This window comes from Sciurus carolinensis, chromosome 17 (genome assembly GCF_902686445.1).
Source record: "Sciurus carolinensis chromosome 17, mSciCar1.2, whole genome shotgun sequence".
NCBI classification, from domain to species: Eukaryota; Metazoa; Chordata; class Mammalia; order Rodentia; family Sciuridae; genus Sciurus; species Sciurus carolinensis.
The window spans coordinates 8121529-8140867 of record NC_062229.1 but is presented as its reverse complement, the minus strand read 5'-3'; the positions used below and the strand labels follow the sequence as shown (position 1 = coordinate 8140867).

At 38.9% G+C, this 19339-nt stretch overlaps 1 protein-coding gene across 1 annotated transcript; it reads left to right on the top strand.

Annotated features, from left to right (window-relative positions):
- Window positions 1–409: 409 nt before the first annotated feature.
- LOC124967937 (olfactory receptor 7G1-like) lies at window positions 410–1514 on the top strand. The gene is made up of 2 exons (XM_047530367.1): window positions 410–453; window positions 731–1514. The coding sequence occupies exons 1-2, from the start codon at window positions 410–412 to the stop codon at window positions 1512–1514; spliced, it is 828 nt and encodes a 275-aa protein (XP_047386323.1).
- The last annotated feature ends 17825 nt before the right edge of the window (window positions 1515–19339 follow it).

Genomic DNA, 19339 nt, shown 5'->3' with positions numbered 1-19339 from the left:
ACATGACAGATGCCGGTGTTGAGGCACACAAAATGCGCCAAAAAGAAATGTCACCCTGAGGACTCCTGCTATTGAGCAAGTGCTGGCTGATGTTGGTCTGTCCCTTTCCCATCATTGCCACAAGTCTGTGAAGTTTTAGGACAGGTCCTGTGATAGCACTGACCACCTTGGGGCTACGAAACAGCTATTTACAAAGCATGTGTTGGAGTCGGATTTCATTCAGAGTGTGGGTCTAAGAATTAATTGGGCTGAATGAGTGTGTCCAAGGATGAAAGAGCGAGAGAGATTGGAAGGAAGGGAAGATAAGCGGAGGGAAGGATTTCATTATTTATGTAGGTTCAAAATACACAAGCGAGTTTTTCTTGAGCACAAGTTCTCATATGTGTTCATGTGTGGAGGAGCTTGTGAAATGACTGATTGCTGGACTGTGTCCCTGGAGCTTGTTGTCAGTAGGTATGGAGTGGGGTCTAGGTATCAGCATTTCTAACAAGTTCCCAGGGGATGTGGTTATTGTTCAGAACCTAGGAGCTTTAGCTTTTATTGTGATGTCACCTTTCTTTTACATTAGATTCATCATTAGCACAAAACCCAGAAACCAAACAGCTGTTTCTGAATTCCTTCTCCTGGAACTGACAGAGGACCCAGCAGGGCAGCTGCTTCTCTTCAGCCTCTTCCTGTCCATGTACCTGGTCACAGTGCTTGGGAACCTGCTCATCATCCTGGCCATCAGGTCTGACACCCACCTCCACACACCCATGTACTTCTTCCTCTCCAACCTGTCCTTCACAGACATTTGTATGAGCACAAGCACAATCCCAAAGATGCTGCTGAACATCCAAGCACAGAGTCAGAGCATCTCCTACATAGGTTGCCTCTCCCAGGTCTTCTTTCTCATGGTTTTTCTTGTCCTGGAAAATTGTCTCCTCACAGCAATGGCCTATGACCGCTATGTGGCCATTTGTCACCCACTGATGTACCCCATCATCATGAATCCTTCCTTCTGTGTCTTTCTAGTTCTGGTTTCTTTGTTCATTAGTGGTGTAAATAGCCTGCTCCACACTCTGATGGTGCTGCAGCTGTCCTTTTGCACACACTTGGAGATACCTGACTTCTTCTGTGAACTTTCTCAAGTCATTAAATCTGCCTGTTCTGATACCCTCATCAATAATATTTTGATGTATTTTTTCTCTGTCATATTAGGTGGTAGTGCTCTGTTTGGGATTATTTTTTCTTATTCTCTCATTGTCTGTTCTCTTTTGAGATTGCCGTCAAGTGGAAGAAAATATAAAGCCTTTTCCACCTGTGGATCTCATCTCTTAGTGGTTTTCTTGTTCTATGGGACAGCTTTTGGTGTGTACATTAACTCTTCCATTACTGAGTCATCCAGAAAGACTGCAGTGGTTTCAATGATATACACTGTGGTTCCTCAAATGCTGAACCCCTTTATCTACAGCCTGAGGAACAAAGATGTGAAGGAGGCCCTGTGGAAATTATTTGGAAGAATAACACTTTGAAGGTTATTTTCATCACAATTAAACCAGGTTTCTAGAATGTGTCTAGATTACTTTGCATACTGTTTTAAGGTTTCCTTATGCGTTAATCCATTTTCAAATAGGGAAGTCTACTTTTTTTTGGGTCTATTAGGTGGAACAAACAAAAACAGTGCTAGAGAAAATTGAAACAGGAAGATTAAGGGTTACACTTTCCAAAAAGGCCGAATTGCTGTCCCTAAGGTCGAATGATCTGTCCACATATAGACAGTGAAGAATGGAATTCTCATAGGAGAAACCATGAGCCCGTCATTGGGTCAGGGGTTTGTTGTTCGGCACAAAGAAAACTGTTCAGCACCACCATCTGTGAACAGCTCCATACCCAGATTCCAGGGTGCCATTCAGAGTGGAGCTTTTCGTCCACAGAGCATCTGTGGAGGTGAGTCTCCTGAGGACTACATCGCATGCTGCATGCTCATTGCTGTCCCTTCAACACTAGTAAGTATGAATTTTGGGGGCCTATGTTGCAAGAAAATGCTTTATATGTAATTTTTATGTGAGATTCCTATATTTTTTGAAGTCTGAGAAAAAAAGACATTAATATTCCAGGAACAGAAAGCAATGTATTGGTGTTTTGCAACATAAAATGTCTTAGTACCAATTTGTTGTTAAAAAATTATGCTTCTTACTTTTCTGTAGTGCAAAAATTGTGGTGATATAATAAAAACATACCTGAAAATAAATTGATAAAAATACAGCGTAGACTATTTTCAAAAAGTTCTCCACTCATATCTTTCTTTCTGCTCTCCCACATTAATACTTTTGCTGATTTCTGTTTTCATCATTAAAATATATTCTTAAGAGAGCAGGAGAATAGAAGATAGGGAAAGGGAAAGTGATGGAAGGAGAAAAAGGGGAGGTACAAGGGAATGAAACTGACTAAATGATATTATGTGTCTGTAAGAATATGTCACAATGAATCCTAACATTATATATAATTATAATGCACCAATAAATGTCAAAAAGAGAAAATTAAAATATTGTTCAATTACTCTGAATCTTACGAATTTGCCAGTAGTTTATTGTGTACCATCCCTATCATTTATGTAGACCTCAATTGCTTGTTTTAAGATTATTTTTATTAGTGCATTGCAGTTATAAACTGCAATGGGGGGTTGCCCAGTGGCATGTTTGTACATAGATATAAAAATTCTGCATGTTGCATTTATTTTTTTTTTTGCACAGGATGGTAGTGATTGAACCCCAAGTCTTATGCATGCTAGGCAAGTGCTGTACCACTGAGCTGCAACCCCATTACAGATCAGAGCAACACCTACTCAGGATGTCTCCCTAATACCTGCTTTGTTTTGGATTTGCTGGCTTGGAAAACTGTCTTCCTGCAACAATGGCCTATGACTGTTATGTGGTCATCTGTCACCCTGTGATCTATACAGTCATCATGAATGCCTGACTCTGTGGTCAATTGATTTTATATTCCCTGGTCATTAGAACTGTGAGTACTGTGCTGCACAGTCTGAAGATGCTGCACCTGTCTTTCTGCGCAGGACTGGAGATCCCTCACTTCTGTGAACTCACTGTGTTCATCAAGCTGACCTGTTCCAACACCCTCATCAATAATGTCCTGATGTATGCTGCAGTTGTCCTGTTTGCTGGAGTCCACTCTCTGGAATAGTATGCTCTTATTCTCAATTGCCTCCTCTGTTTTTAAATCCCATCAGTCAGAGGAAGTCATAAAGACTTTTCTACTTGTAGGTTCTACCCCTCTGTTGTCTTCTTGTTCTGTGTGGAGCTTTCGGGGTGTATGTTAGTTCTGCAGTGACTGACTCCACAGGAAGACTGCAGTGAATTCTGTGATGTAGTTGTTGGTCCCTCAGACGCTAAACCCCTTTATCTACACCTTGAGGAACAGGGACATGAGGGAGGCCTTGAGGAAACTCTGTGGTAGGATAGGTTCTCTGCTATGATGTACCATTTTCTCTGGATTTGGGTTTTAGAGTGAGGCAAAGTGACTGTAATCCTGGTGACACAGAATGCCTGACTGTTCTGTCATCAAGTTTCTCTTAAATGACCAGATGAAATAAGAGCTAAATACCTTGCATTTGTTACCTTACTTTGGTTTTCCTTCCAGATCTGTGATGCTTGTTAAATGATTTCAATGCTTTACGCTCCATTTCATTTTTGGTCTTAGATTTAGAGGCTGAACTAGGTGTTCCAGCTTTGATGATTTAAATAGATATAAATATTTATCCACATATTTTTTTTCTTCACAAATAACAATTACACCTTTTTCTGGGCTTCAGTGTGATATTTTTGTTCATATATACAAGGCATAGTGAGATCAGGTTTGCTGGTATAGCAACCACCTCAAATATTTTGTTTTCAGATTTTCACCATTTCTTTTTGTTGGAACATACAGAATGTTCTCACTTTGAAATATCTATCAGTTGTTGTCAACCATGGTTTTTTGACTTTGCTATAGAATATCAGAGGTCATTACTCCCATCCCACTGTACCTCTGTATCTGCTAACACTCCCCTCTCTCCGACATCTTCAGAAGCTCTGGCATCCACACTCTGCTCTCTCGTCTTATGAGATCAGCATTAGCACCCACATGTAGGTGAGAATGTGTGATATTTGTCCTTCTGTGCCTGACTTCTTCTCATCATATATCTTCTGGTTCCACTCATGGTGGTGCAAATGACAGAATTCCACTCTTTAATATCTGAATAATAATTCTGTATTCCACTAACTTTATCCATTCACTCATTGACTGGCACCTCGTTTGACTTCCTTACTTGGCTACTCTGAAGAGTGCTGCAATACAAAGGGCTCATGAGGTCTCTTGTGTGTACTGATAAGTCACCTCTGGATATGCACCCAGTCATGCGATTGCTGGACTATGGAAGTCCTTCTATTTATAGAATTTAAAGAAAGTCCCACACTGCATTCTATAATGGATGTAGTAATTTACAGTCAACCAACAATGAATAATAATTTCTTTTTCTCTGCATCCTCACCAGCATCTGTTACTTTTTGTCTTTTTATATTATTCATTCTAAAGTTGGCATGATATCCCACTGTGGTTATGATTTGGTTTTTCCTGATGATCAGTGAAATGGAACATTTTTTTTCGTAGAATTGTTCATTTTTATATGTTCTTTGAGAAATATCAATCAGGTCATTTGTACTTGAAATGAACCCACCTTTTGACCCATGTATCTCACTCCTCAGATTATACCCAAAGGACTTAAAATCTGCATACTACAGTAACGCAGCCACATCAATGTTTATAGCAGCACATTTCACATTAGCTAGATTGTGGAAACAAACTAGATGCCCTTCAATAGAAGAATGGATAAAGATACTGTGGTATATATACATAATGGAATATTATTCAGTCATAAATTAAATAATATTATGGCATTTGCAGGTAAAACAATGTACTTAGAGATTATCATGCTAAATGACATATGTCAATCCCAAAAAACCAAAGGCCAAATATTTTTCCTGATAAGTGGATGGTGATATATAATGGGGGTCGGGGCTTGGGGAGTGAGAGAAGAATGGATGAAATTTAGATTATGTGAAGGAAATGAGAGGAGTGGGGTATGAAAAATTGTGGAATGAGACAGACATCATTACCCTATGTACATGTATGATTACACCAATGGTATGAATCTACATTGTGCACAACCATAGAAACTAAATGATGTATGCCTTTTGTGTACAAAGAATCAAAATGCAGTCTGTAAAAAATAAAAAAAATAAGTAATTAAACAAAAAAATAAATTTCATTATTGTTTTCTCTTTTTTGAGGTAGAGGAGCTGTTGCATATTCTGGAAAGTCTTAGGGATGATTTTATGGATCAGTCTCAGAGGATGGAAAGTAGTAGAGGATGGAAGGTCAGAAGAATGCAAAGGAGGCTGTTGTCATATCTGGAGGCTGACTTCTGCCTCGTTGCACGTGTGGGTCTCATCCATTTTACCCCAGGATAGACTCATAGGGCAGAAATGGAGCTGTGTTTTGTATACAATTTAATAATTATTGGGATCAGCCACTAGTGAATGATTCTTCTTACAGCAATATTAGCATCTAACATGATCATTTCATTAGATTATCTCAGCGGTAGAGATAATGTTAAGATATTTGAACTTCATCAGCAAGGACCCTGAAGGTTCCCATAAAAGTAAGCCTGATTCTAATGTGCTGAAACACTGCAGAGAGCTTGTACTAAAGTGAAATGACTGGTGATTGATGAAAACCACTGAGGAAACCCTCATTATAAGAACCTCAGAGCATGTCCAATTTGATCCTGCAATATGTATAACCAGAAAAAGGAGAAGTTACACTCTATTTATGTATGATCTAACAAAGTGTATAAATGCATTCTACTGTCATGTACAACGAACTAGAACAAATAAAATAAAAACATTTAAAAAAAGAACCTCAGAGTGAGGGTGCGTACATGAATAGGGAGAAGAGTGTCATTCAATGTACTATAATATGGATCTTCTTAGGATTGGGAGTTGTGGCAGATACAGGTGTCACACCTAGATGTGGTTCCCAGAGACAGAAACCTGAGTGTCCCTCCCTGAGCAGTTGATATAACACTTCCATTGAGTCAAACACAGGACATCCCTTTCATGAATTGAATAATGTCACTCCAAAAGATATGTGTAATTTCTAATTCTCTCACTTGTGACATTAACTTAAATTGCAATAGGGTGAAAGCTGCATACTTAGGAAAAGTGGCTTAGAGGAGTGGAAGCTGATCAATGACACTCTGCGTAATTACGTTACAATACTGCTGGGCTCATAATGTGTTGATTGGACTTTTGGTAATTCTCTGTGCTTTGCTTTGAGTGTTTGTCTTTTCAAATGTCATGTTGAAATGGAATTGTCATTGATATGGTTTTGAGAGGTGGGGATCTTTAAGAGATGCTTAGGCCATGAGAGTTCTGCCCTCATCAATGAATTAATGGTGCCATCAAAAGGGCTTGCAGGGATGGGTTGTCTTCATCTTCTGTGCTTCCATGTGAGGACAGCATGTGAGCCTCCTGGAGGATGGGCATTCAAGAAGCCAGCTTGGAAGCAGAGATGGTGTCTGTAGTCTGAAACCAAACCTCCTGTGGCATTGAAAGTGAATTCAGGGCCTCCAGAATTGAGAGACCATATATTCCTTCATAAACTACCTGATCTGTGGCACTCTGTTATAGCAGCACAGAATAGACTAAGATACTGTTTCAGGATTGTTTTAGTTCTCTGTATGAATTTTGATTTGCAGATCTCATGTGAGTGAGAATGAGTTCCTCCCCCTTATTTCTGTCTGTCAGCCCACTTTTTTTTTCTAATATAGGAGGTTCTCATGGGTTTTCACCCATCACCAATCACTTTTCTAGTACTGAATTAAGTTAGTCATTCCTCTGCTTGTGATTCAAATAATAAAAAACCCAGCCAAGAATCCAGGAGAGAGTATGGCTCACTTGCTCTTGGTAGATTTTCTGAAATCTTCATCTGTTCTAAGTATGTTTATAACCTAAGACAGTTCAACAATTTCTGTTTGTTCACATTTCCCAAATATTGAAATTACACTTTTGTCCGAGGCATTTGGCACATAAATTTTTAAATGCTTGATGCATTACATGAAGAAGTAATATTTTTTGTTTATGCCCATAAAATCTTTTACCCCCTTGACACATCCCATCCACTCTTTGTGTTTATGTTTGTATTTGTTTGGTATGCAGAAAAACTTGTATCTTGTTTTATGAGAACCAGCTATGTCATTTTAAAATTTATCGACTATTTCATGTGTTTGAAATTAATGGGGGTATTAAGGTTTATACTGACTAAATAATGGTATCTTCTCTCATGTTGTTGTGAAATAAAATATCAAAGCATGAATGGACAAGAAAGCCCAAATAGAAAGAGGTAACTTGCAGTGAAATGTATAAAAGATGGTGAAATGGGACAGATATCATTGCCCTATGTACACATATGGTGTGAATCTACATCATGTACAACCATAGAAATGAAAAGTTGTACTCCATTTGTGTACAATGAATGAAAAGGCAGTATGTAAAAATAAAAGTGCAAGAGATGAAGTCACAAAACATAAGTAAAATCAATAAGATTAAAATAGAAATGTATGATAAACATGAAAACATTGAACTCTTTAAAGATGAAAGTTTGTAATCAAGGTTGAGTGGAGAAGTGTCTTCACCTAACTCTGACTGAAATCTGACTGTTTACTGGGAGGATAGAAAAACTGCCTTGCCAGTGATGTAATTTCCCCAAACACTACAAAAATCAGGAGTCACAATTCATCGGTTGAACTTATTTATTTACCCTCATATGAAATAAAATATTACCAGGCACTATTGTGATGAAATTAGAAACTGTGGTTATGAAGTTCATAAAAGAATTAACCCAGATGTCTGTATCAGTTATGGTCAGAATGGTCCACAGACAGTAGGTTAGAATCTGATGAGCTAAATGACCAGAATGAAGATTAAGGTTCAAGAAACATGATTCTTAGAGAAAGTTTGAGTGTTTGCATTTTTTACATTATCATAGCTATATTACAAATGTGTTGTGTATGCTCACATATAAAAACTCTGCTTCCATACATAAAACTAGAATCAGGATTCAGAGAGGCCATTGCTTCTACTAAAGAAAAAAATAAAGTCTGGGATAAAGTGAGAGAATGGTGGTACGTGCATGTGTGTGAGGTTTGTGAAATGTGTCTGAGAGACGCAGAAAGCGAGAAATGAATGAGAAACATGGCTTTGCAGAGCGGGGGACTCAGCCATACTGAATTCTCTCATTTCAGAGTCTTGTCCTTTAAGGATTTTCAGTACCATAGGATCCAACTAACAATAATTAATTTGTCTAATAAGGAGCTTTGGATATTGAGTCCCAAGGGTCACAGAAACAGAAAATACCCTGTGACCAGTCAGGAGACAAGACCTGGCAATCCCTGCAGAGTATATGTCTCTGGAAGAAGCTCAGTGTCTCACTCTGTCCTTTTGCTTTCCCGAGGACAGATCTTGTGTGTCCATCCAACATGCAGGAGAGATGACCTCCATCACTCCACAAAGGTGCCAGTCAGGTAATTTGATGTACTGTAGACAATGGGAAGGAAGCAGGAGTTCAGTACAGTTTCACCCTGGGGATGGAGCTGTGAGAAAAATCTCTAGGTTGGTCAAGACCATGTCTACCAGGGGCTCTGTGCTTAGCTGTCTGCCACCAATGTGACAGGTTCTTGGTACACAAATCACTTCACATAGCTCTCAATCTGGAGGTCTCCTCTGTGTATGAAATGACAAGAACTATTTTCCTCTTGAGCACAAACCTTTCCATTTTCAAAAGGGATGAATATGACAACCTTCTCTGGTCTTTTCTTATGCCTTTGTGTGTTGGAGGGGAGACGTGTTGGTCAGCTTCACCTTATCATTCTAACTCCTGCTCCTACATCATTTTTACAGAATACGTGGGTGTCATCTGTGTTTAGTGTCTGACTGGGAAAGGATGCAGAGACCTAGGCAGACAAAGGAAGCTACTTCCCTGTCTACCTGTTCTAATTATAGAACCATATAGTATTTTTAATTGTGACAGCAACAGTGGGAGTGTTATAAAAATTTAAATTTTAATGCCTTTCATCCTTTCCCAGAAGTAAAAAAGTTTGATGTTCTACTATTATCAGGATCATCTTTTATCTATTAAAAATAATATGTCCTGAAGCTCCTTACGTACTTCCCCCCATTTGCCATCTATTCTCAGAAGCATGACGATGTGACAGTTTACCCTGTCCATTGTTTCATCCTTTATTTGTATCTAACTGTAAATGTAGGGTAAAAGGAAAACACTATAACATCAACTATGCAGAAAATGGAGAAATAAATAGAGATGTAGTAATATAGCAGGACACTCTGGGAGTTAAAATGCATGAAATGATTAACAGTAATTTTTAAAAAATCACACAAGAAAGTCAATTTTAAAATGACATGAACCATAGGATGCTTGTAATATTGATGATTGCAAAATAAATACTATACAAATACTTGTGGAAGTATAGTATGAAATGCAACAAAAATAATGAGGGAATCACATATAAGTACTAGATAACTGATAGTCATTTACCCTGGGTGGAAAAGAAATAAGATTTTGTAATTACATGCCTTCACATACACTTTTATTTCCTGTAGTGACAAGGTCTAAAGTTAAAATGGAGAAGGGTGTGAACTGAATAACGTTGAGTGGTAGCTACTCAGTTCATTGTTTTGTTTTCTATACAATTTTTATGCTAGAAAATTTTACAATGGACACCAACATCCCTGTAAAATTTGAATAATATTTAAACATTTGTTATGAAGGACCCAGTGCATCATACCATTTTTACTCTCAATGCACATATTTATTCATACATCTAATTTGTACTCATCATTTAAACCATTTTAGTTATATTATGTCCATGCCAAAAAATATTGATGACATGAATATTGATTTCCTTTCCTCCGTGCATGACCAAGTCTCCCATGAGGAAGGTAACACAGGAAATATTCTGCTTTTCAAATTTTCAGTTATAATTGCAGGAATGTTCTGTCTCTCTATCCTCTTTTCTCATTTGTCCCACTGACAAGTTCCCTCTGAGGCAGGAAACATGACAGATGCATGTGATGAGCACACAAAACATCCCAAAGGGGAATGTCACTGTCAGGACCCCAGGTGATGAGCAAATGCTGGCCGATGTTGGTCTGTCCCTTTCCCATCATTGCAACAAGTTTGTGAAATTTTATGACAAGTGCTGTGATAGCAATGAGGACCTTGGCAGTATTGAAACAGTTGAAGAATTTTTTCCTATATACAAACTGTGTGCTGGAGTCTGGATTTCATTTAGAGTGCATGAGTCTAAGTATTAATTGGGCTAAATGAGTGTGTCCAGGGAAGAAGGTGGGGGACAGAGGATGAAAGGAGAGATAAGCAGAGGGAAGGATTTCAATACTCACCTAGGTTCAAATTGCACAAGAGAGTTTTTGTTTTTTTATTTTTTAAATTTATTTATATTTTTTATTGTAAACAATGGGATACATGTTGTTTCTCTATTTGTACATGGAGTCAAGGCATACCATTTGTGTAATCATAAATTTACATAGGGCAATGTTGTTTGATTCATTCTATTATTATTTATTTCCTTCCTCCCCACCCCTCCAATCCCCTTTGCCCTCTATACAGTCCTTCCTTCCTCCATTCTTACCACCCTCCTTATCCCTAACCCTAAACCCAACACTAATCCTAACGCTAACACCTCCCACCCCCCATTATATGTCCTCATCCACTTATCACTGATAACATTCATCCTTTAGTTTTTTGAGATTGGCTTATCTCACTTAGTATGATATTCTCCTATTTCATCCTTTTGCCTGCAAATGCCATAATTTTATCAGTCTTCATGGCGGAGTAATATTCCATTGTACATATATGCCACAGTTTCCTTATCCATTCATCAACTGAAGGGCGTCTAGGTTGGTTCCACAATTTGGCTATAGTGAATTGAGCAGCAATGAACATTAATGTGGCTGTATCTCTGTAGTATGCTGATTTTAAGTCCTTTGGGTATAGGCCAAGGAGTGGGATAGCTGGGTCAAATGGTGGTTCCATTCCAAGCTTTCTGAGGAATCTCCATACTTCTTTCCAGAGTGGCTGCACTAATTTGAAACCCCACCAGCAACGTATGAGTGTACCTTTTTCCCCACATCCCCCCCAACACCTATTGTTGCTTGTGTTCTTGATAATCGCCATTCTAATTGGGGTGAGATGAAATCTTAAGGTAGTTTTGATTTGCATTTCTCTTATTACTAGAGATGTTGAACATTTTTTCATATGTCTGTTTTGGTTTATTTTTTCTTATACTCTCATTGTCTGTTCTCTTTGGAGATTGCCATCAGCTCACGGAAAATATAAAGCCTTTTCCACCTGTGTATCTCATCTCTTAGTTGTTTCCTTGCTGTATGGCACAGATTTTGGTGTATACTTTTACTCAGTTTCTGAGTCCACCAGGAAGACTGCAGTGACTTCAATGATATACTCTCTAGTCCCTCTCATGTTGAACCCCTTTATCTACAGCCTCAGGAACAAAAACATGAAGGTGGCCTTGGAAAGAATATTTGGTAGAATACAGTTTTAAAGGTTGTTTTCATCATAATTAAACCAGGTTTCTAGAATGTGTCCAAATGAAAATTAAGCACTCTAATGTGAAACTTTTAAGTTTTTCCCTGTGACTTAAACTCTTTTCATGTGGAAAAAGTCTTCAGTTTTTTCTGTGGACTCTCTTAGGTGTAAAAAATAAAAAGAGTGTGAGAGAAAATGGAAATAGGCAAGATTAAGGGCCATCACTTTCCAGAAATGAGGACATGCTGTCTGTAAGTCAGAATTCTCTCTCCATGTATAGAGCTTAAGGAATGAAATTCTCACAGGAGAATTTGGGAGACTGTCACTGGGTCAGGTGTTTGTGTTTAGGCATAAGGAAAAGTGTTCAGCACCCTCATATGTGGACAGCTCCATACCTGGATTCCATGGTGTATTCCTGAGCAGAGCTTCTCTATCTATATAACACTTGTGGCTGTGGGTCACGTGAGGACTACATTCATATGGCATGGTCATTTGTATCCCCCAAACTACTTTGTTTGAATCTTTGGAGCATATGTTGCAAGTATATGCTTTATAAATAAGTACTGTGTGAGATTCAGATATTGCTTCAACTCTAAAAATACAGACAATAATATTTCAAGAGCAGAGGGCAATGTACTTCTAATATGCAACACAAAAAGTTCTTGGTTCCAACTTACTTGATCAAATATTATTTGTTTGGTGTATAAAACTTATCTGAAATATAAAAATTGGGGTTGTATAGTGAAAACATACATATAAATCATGAATGTGGAGCAAAGAGGATTTTTGGAGAGTTCTCCATTCATATCGTTCTCTCTACTCTCCAATATTAAATTTTTTGCTGAATTCAGTTTTGTCACTTAATAAATATTCTTTTGGAGAATTGTAGTATAGAAGAGAAGAAGAAGGGTCCAGGGTAAGTGATAGAAGGAGAGAAAGAGGAGTTGCTGTGGAATGAAACTGACCAAATTATCTTATGTGCCTGTAAAATATATCACAATGAATCCCAATATTATATATAATTATAATGCAGAAATAAATCTCAATAAAAAGAAAAATAAAACATTTTCAGTTACTCTGAATCCTAAGAAATTTCCAGTAGTTGATTGTGTAAGATCAAACGTGTAGAAGTCATTCACTTGTTTTGAAAACTTTTTTATTAATAGATTGCAATTAAACACAATGATGGGGCTCATTGGGACATATTCATACTTGGACATAATAATTTTGCTTATTTTTTTGTGTGTGTATGGACTGCATGTGGTCGAATCCCAATCCTAATACATGTTGGGCTAATACTATACCACTGAGCTACATCCCATCACTCAAATGCTTGTTTTTTTAAATCATATTTCCATGTATCCTTGCAAAATTTATTAGATTGGTCTACTAAAGAAATTGCTTCATTTTGAAATAAAGACTTGAATATTTGTATATGAATTCTATTTATGATTATTTTTCAATCATTTTACTTTGATATTCAAACCTGCTGTTGATGAGGCAACAGTTAATTTCTTTTAGTGCTGTATAGTTTTACATTGTACATTTTGAATTCAAAATAGAGTTATCCTGGGATGGGTTTGTTGGTCAGTGGTAGAATGCTTGCCTAGCTGTGTGAGGCACTGCGTTCAATCCTCAGCATCACATAAAAACAAATAAATAAAAATGAGTTATTACATCCATCTACAACTAAAAATGTCTTTAAAGTACAGTTATCTTGCCTGATGTTGATGTGATGTTCAGTGGCAAGTTTCTTCTCCTTTGGTTAGTTTCAAAGTGTTTTCCTAAGTGGTTGAACAAATTTACACTCCTGATAGCATTTCTTGTGATACAAATAGTTACCAGCTCATTTTCATCAATCTTAACAATCTAGTGCATGTACAATATTATTTCATTAAGTTTACATTTTTTTAATTTTGAGTTTGAATGTCTTCTCAGATACATGGACAATGTACTTCCCCATTTATTTGGTAATACCTTTTTTTTGTTATTTCTATTGAACTGCCTTTTTCCCATTGTAGTTCATATGAGCTTTTTAAGTGCTATTTAGTGCATTATAGTTATAATAATATTGGAATTCATTGCCCCAAACACGATGGTTGGTAGTCTTGATATTGAGCTACACCCCAGTCCAGTGGTGCAAAACTGCACTTCAATCCAATCACAACTTGGTCCCATTCAACTCTCTTTGAAAATTTCAATATCAAGGTTGTCAAGGCTAAAGGAGATAAAAGCCTGTATCTCAGGACTCAATCCAGGTAGTCCTGGCTAAGGAAGCCTTTACCCCTGTTTCAGATCATTATGCCAATAGAAATTGTTTGGAAAAATAACACAACTGCAGTGCACACAACACCTACCAATGACCTAAGCATAGGTAGTTTGGATGCCTCTTAGTGTGGGAGTCAATGCCAAATTATGGACTCAGGCGAGTTGTCTGTCCAGAGATTAATAGAGAAGAAAATATACTACATACATGTAATGTTGTTTAAATCATAAAGAAGAATGAAATAATGTCATTTGTTGATAAATTAAGGGAACTGGGGGGACATCATGTTAACTGAAATGAGTGAGACCCAGAAAGTCACAGGTCAAATGTTTTCTCTCATATTTGAAAGCTAGAGTAAATTAAGAAGAGGAGTGGTGTGCAGTTACATAAATATAGAAGAGATATCAGTGGAGTAGAGGAAGAAAATTAAAGGGAAAGGAGGAGGGATGGGAAAAGGGAAGAACTGCACAATGAAATCTAACAAATTATGCTCTGTGCATATGTAAAGATACCACAGTGAATTCCCCATTTATGTATATCTTCAAAGCACTAGTTTAAAAAACAATCAATAAATAGAAGGCAGACCAGATGAATGGAGGGGAAGGAGGAAAGGAGAAGAAGTGGAAATACCGGGAAGTGAAATGCTGCAAATTATGTTCCATATATGTGTGATTACATAAAAGTGAAATCTCATATTATGTGTAAGCATCATGTACTAATAAAAACATTTTAAAAGATATTGCGAACGCGGGCCAAGATGGCGGACAAGAGGGCGGCTGCATTTCACGTTGCTCCAGGACGCAAGATTCAAAAGAGGAGATAGTGAGAGACTTGGGACCAACTCAAAGCCGCCGGGTGAGTCTCTCCTGTTGGGGAGGCGTCCCGGATGGGGCAGTAGCCCCGGAACGCAGGGAATTTGTGAAGTAGAGTTGCTCGGCGAGATGCCCCTCCCCCTGCTGGAGCGGTAAACACGGACAACTGGGATCATCGTAGAGGAGGCGGCTCAGCACAGCACTTGGACTCGAGCAACCACTGGGGCTCCGGGCAGCTACCTGAGGAGGAGCTGCGTGGCGAGCTATTTAGACCCAGAACGACTGCTTCTGAACAACGGGGGGTTGCCCGGAGGAAGAGGAGAAGCCCGGCGGGTCGCTTGGTGTAGGAGTGACGGCATCAGAGCCACAGGCGGTTGCCAGAGGAAGAGCTGCGTGGTGAGCTGTTTGAACTCAGAGTGAGCGCTCCTGAACACCGGGGGACTGCCCAGAGGAAGAGGAGGAGCGCGGCGGGTTGCTTGACCTAGGAGTGACTGCATCAGAGCCACAGGCAGTTGCCAGAGGAGGAGCTGCGTGGTGAGCTGTTTGAACTCAGAACAACTGCTCCAGAACACTGGTGGCCTGCCTGGAGGAGGAGAGCGGTGGGACGCTTGGTCTAGGAGTGACTGCATCAGAGCCACAGGTGGTTGCCAGAGGAGGAGGCTAGTGGTGAGTTGATTGGACTAAAAGCAACCACTCCTGAACACCGGTGGCCTGCCTGGAGGAGGAGCGTGGTGAGTCACTTGGTCTTGGAACCACCGCTCCTGAACACCCGGGGGGCTACCCCGAGGAGGAGGAGGAGGAACAGGGCAGGTCACTTGGACTTGGAGTGACTGCCTAGGGCTACGGGTGGTTGGCGGGAGGAGAAGACCCGAAGTGAGTTGTTTGGACTCCTAGTGACTGCGTCGGAAACCGGGTGGCTGTCCGGAGGAGGAGGTGTGTGGCGGGTCTCTGGGTCTCGGAGCTATTGTATGGGGCTCCAGGTAATGGCTCAGAGGAGGGGCTGCATAGCCAGGCGATTGGTGCAGAGCAGGGTCCCAGGAGCTAGGTGGCTTCTTGCTGGAAGAGCCGCACGAAGACACGCCTAGGGGCGGAGCGAAGTTTCCAGGGCGGCGGGCAGATTCCCTGGGAGAGGCAGCCTAAGGAGACTCGCCTGCGAAGGGTGAGGCTCCCAGGCCAAGGACGTAGGTCCAGGCCCCTGGGATCGTTGCAGAGGAAGACAGCCCAGCCCAGGTGGTAGTTGTAGATTGAGGGGAACCTCTAGGAGGGCAACTGACCAGCGAGATGTCCCCACCGAGTGAGTCTTCCCAGCCGGGGGAGGTTTGCCCACAGGGACGGTAAAACAAGAGACACAGGCACAAACAGGCCTTGCCTCAGCCCGCAGTCTAGTTCCCCATTGGATGACCATTGGTCAACAAGTGGAGGCACCTCTGCCCACTAGCAGGGAATATACGCCACCTGAGGGTCACCACCGCTAGAGAGGCAGCTTCGTCGTGGAGGTCTGCATTATCAACCTCCTCCAAGACTTCAGGCTACTGAAGGATAAGAGGGGATATACTAGCAATCTTCAGGGACATTATAAGTTGATAGAGGAAATCTGCAATATCTTAATGACCCACTGATTCCTGAACAATATGAGAAAACGAGGGAAGAAAATGCCCCCAACAAATCTAGATGTTACATCAATAAAATCCAACAACAGCATGGCAGAAGAAATGACAGAAAGGGAGTTCAGAATGTACATAATTAAAATGATTAGGGAAGCAAACGATGAGATGAAAGAGCAAATGCAGGCATTGAACGATCGCACCAATCGACAGTTAACAGAGCAAATTCAGGAATCAAAAGATCATTTCAATAAAGAGTTAGAGATATTGAAAAAAAACCAAACAGAAATCCTTGAAATGAAGGAAACAATAAACCAAATTAAGAACTCCATAGAAAGCATAACCAATAGGATAGAACAGCTGGAAGACAGAACTTCAGATATTGAAGACAAAATATTTAACCTCGAAAACAAAGTTGAACAAACAGAGAAGATGGTGACAAATCATGAACAGAATCTCCAAGAACTATGGGATATCATGAAAAGACCAATTTGAGAATTATTGGGATTGAGGAAGGCTTAGAGAAACAAACCAAAGGAATGAACAATCTATTTGAAGAAATAATATCAGAAAATTTCCCACATCTGAAGAATGAAATGGAAAATCAAGTCCAAGAGGCTTATAGGACTCCAAATACACAAAATTACAACAGACCCACACCAAGGCACATTATAATGAAAATACCTAACATACAAAATAATGACAGAATTTTAAAGGCTGTGAGAGAAAAGAACCAAATTACATTCAGGGGGAAGCCAATACGGATATCAGCAGATTTTTCAATCCAGACCCTAAAAGCTAGAAGGGCCTGGAACAACATTTTTCAAGCTCTGAAAGAAAATGGATGCCAACCAAGAATCTTATACCCAGCAAAACTTACCTTCAAAATTGACAATGAAATAAAATCATTCCATGATAAACAAAAGCTAAAAGAATTTACAAAAAGAAAGCCAGCATTACAGAACATTCTCAGCAAAATATTTCATGAGGAAGAGATAAAAAACAAAGAAGCAAATCAGCAAAGGGAGGAATTATCCTAAAGGAACTGTCAAATAAAGGAGGAACCAAGATGTGTCAAAAATTTTAAATATGAACCAAATGACTGGGAATACAAATCATATCTCAATAATAACCCTGAATGTTAATGGCCTGAATTCATCAATCAAAAGACATAGACATGGCAGATTGGACAAAAAGAAAGATCCAACAATATGTTGCCTGCAAGAGACTCACCTCCTAGAAAGAGATACCCATAGACTAAAGGTGAAAGGATGGGGAAAAACATACCATGCACATGGACTCAGCAAAAAAGCTGGAGTATCCATCCTCATTTCAGATAATGTGGACTTCAAGCCAATGTTAGTCAGAAGGGATAAAGAAGGACATTTCATACTGCTTAAGGGAAGCATAAATCAGCAAGATATAACAATCATAAACATCTATGCCCCAAACAGTGGCTCATCCATGTATGTTAAACAAATCCTTCTCAATTTTAGAAACCAAATAGACCGTAACACAATAATACTAGGTGATTTTAACATGCCTCTCTCACCACTGGACAGATCTTCCAAACAAAAATTGAAAAAAGAAACCATAGATCTCAATAACACAATCAATAATTTAGACTTAACAGACATTTATAGAATATACCATCCAACCAAGAGCGAATACACTTTCTTCTCAGCAGCACATGGATCCTTCTCTAAAATAGACCATATATTATGCCACAAAGCTAATGTCAGCAAATACAAGAAGATAGAGACACTACCTTGTATTCTATCAGATCATAATGGATTGAAGTTACAAATTAATGAAAGAGTAAAAAACAGAAACTACTCCAACACCTGGAGATTAAACAATATGCTACTATATGATGAATGGATAACAGAAGATATTAGGAAGGAAATTAAAAAATTCTTAGAGGTAAACGAGAACAAAGAAACATCATATCAAAATCTCTGGGGCACTATGAAAGCAGTACTTAGAGGAAGATTTATTTTATGGAGCGCATTTAATAAAAGAAGTAAAACTCAAAAAATAAAAGACCTAACACTACAGCTCAAAGCCCTAGAAAAAGAAGAACAGACCAACACCAAAAGTAGTAGAAGACAGGAAATAGTTAAACTGAGAGCTGAAATCAATGAAATTGAAAGGAAAAAAACAATACAAATAATTGACAAAATAAATAGTTGGTTCTTCGAAAAATGAACAAAAATGATAAACCTTTAGCCACACTAACAAAGACAAGACGAGAGAAAACCCAAATCACTAAAATTCGGAATGAACAAGGAAATATCACAACAGACATGACTGAAATACAAAACATAATTAGAAGCTATTTTGAAAATCTATACTCCAACAAAATAGAAAATTTCAAAGACATCAACAGGTTTCTAGAGACATATGAATTGCCTAAACTGAACGAGGAGGACATACACAATTTAAATAGACCAATTTCAAGTAATGAAATAGAAGAAGTCATCAAAAGCCTTCCAACAAAGAAAAGTCCAGGACCAGATGGGTTCTCAGCCGAGTTCTACAAAACTTTTAAAGAAGAGCTCATTCCAATACTTCTCAAAGTATTCCAGAAAATAGAAGAGGAGGGAACTCTCCCAAACTCATTCTATGAAGCCAATATTACCCTGATTCCTAAACCAGACAGAGACACATCGAGGAAAGAAAATTTCAGACCAATATCCTTAATGAACATTGACGCAAAAATTCTAAACAAAATTTTAGCAAATCGCATACAAAAACATATTAAAAAATAGTGCACCATGATCAAGTGGGTTTCATCCCAGGGATGCAAGGTTGGTTCAACATCAGGAAATCAATAAATGTCATTCACCATATTAATAGACTTAAAGTCAAGAATCACATGATTATTTCGATAGATGCAGAAAAAGCATTTGATAAAATACAGCACCCCTTCATGCTCAAAACACTAGAAAAAATAGGGATAGTGGGAACATTCCTTA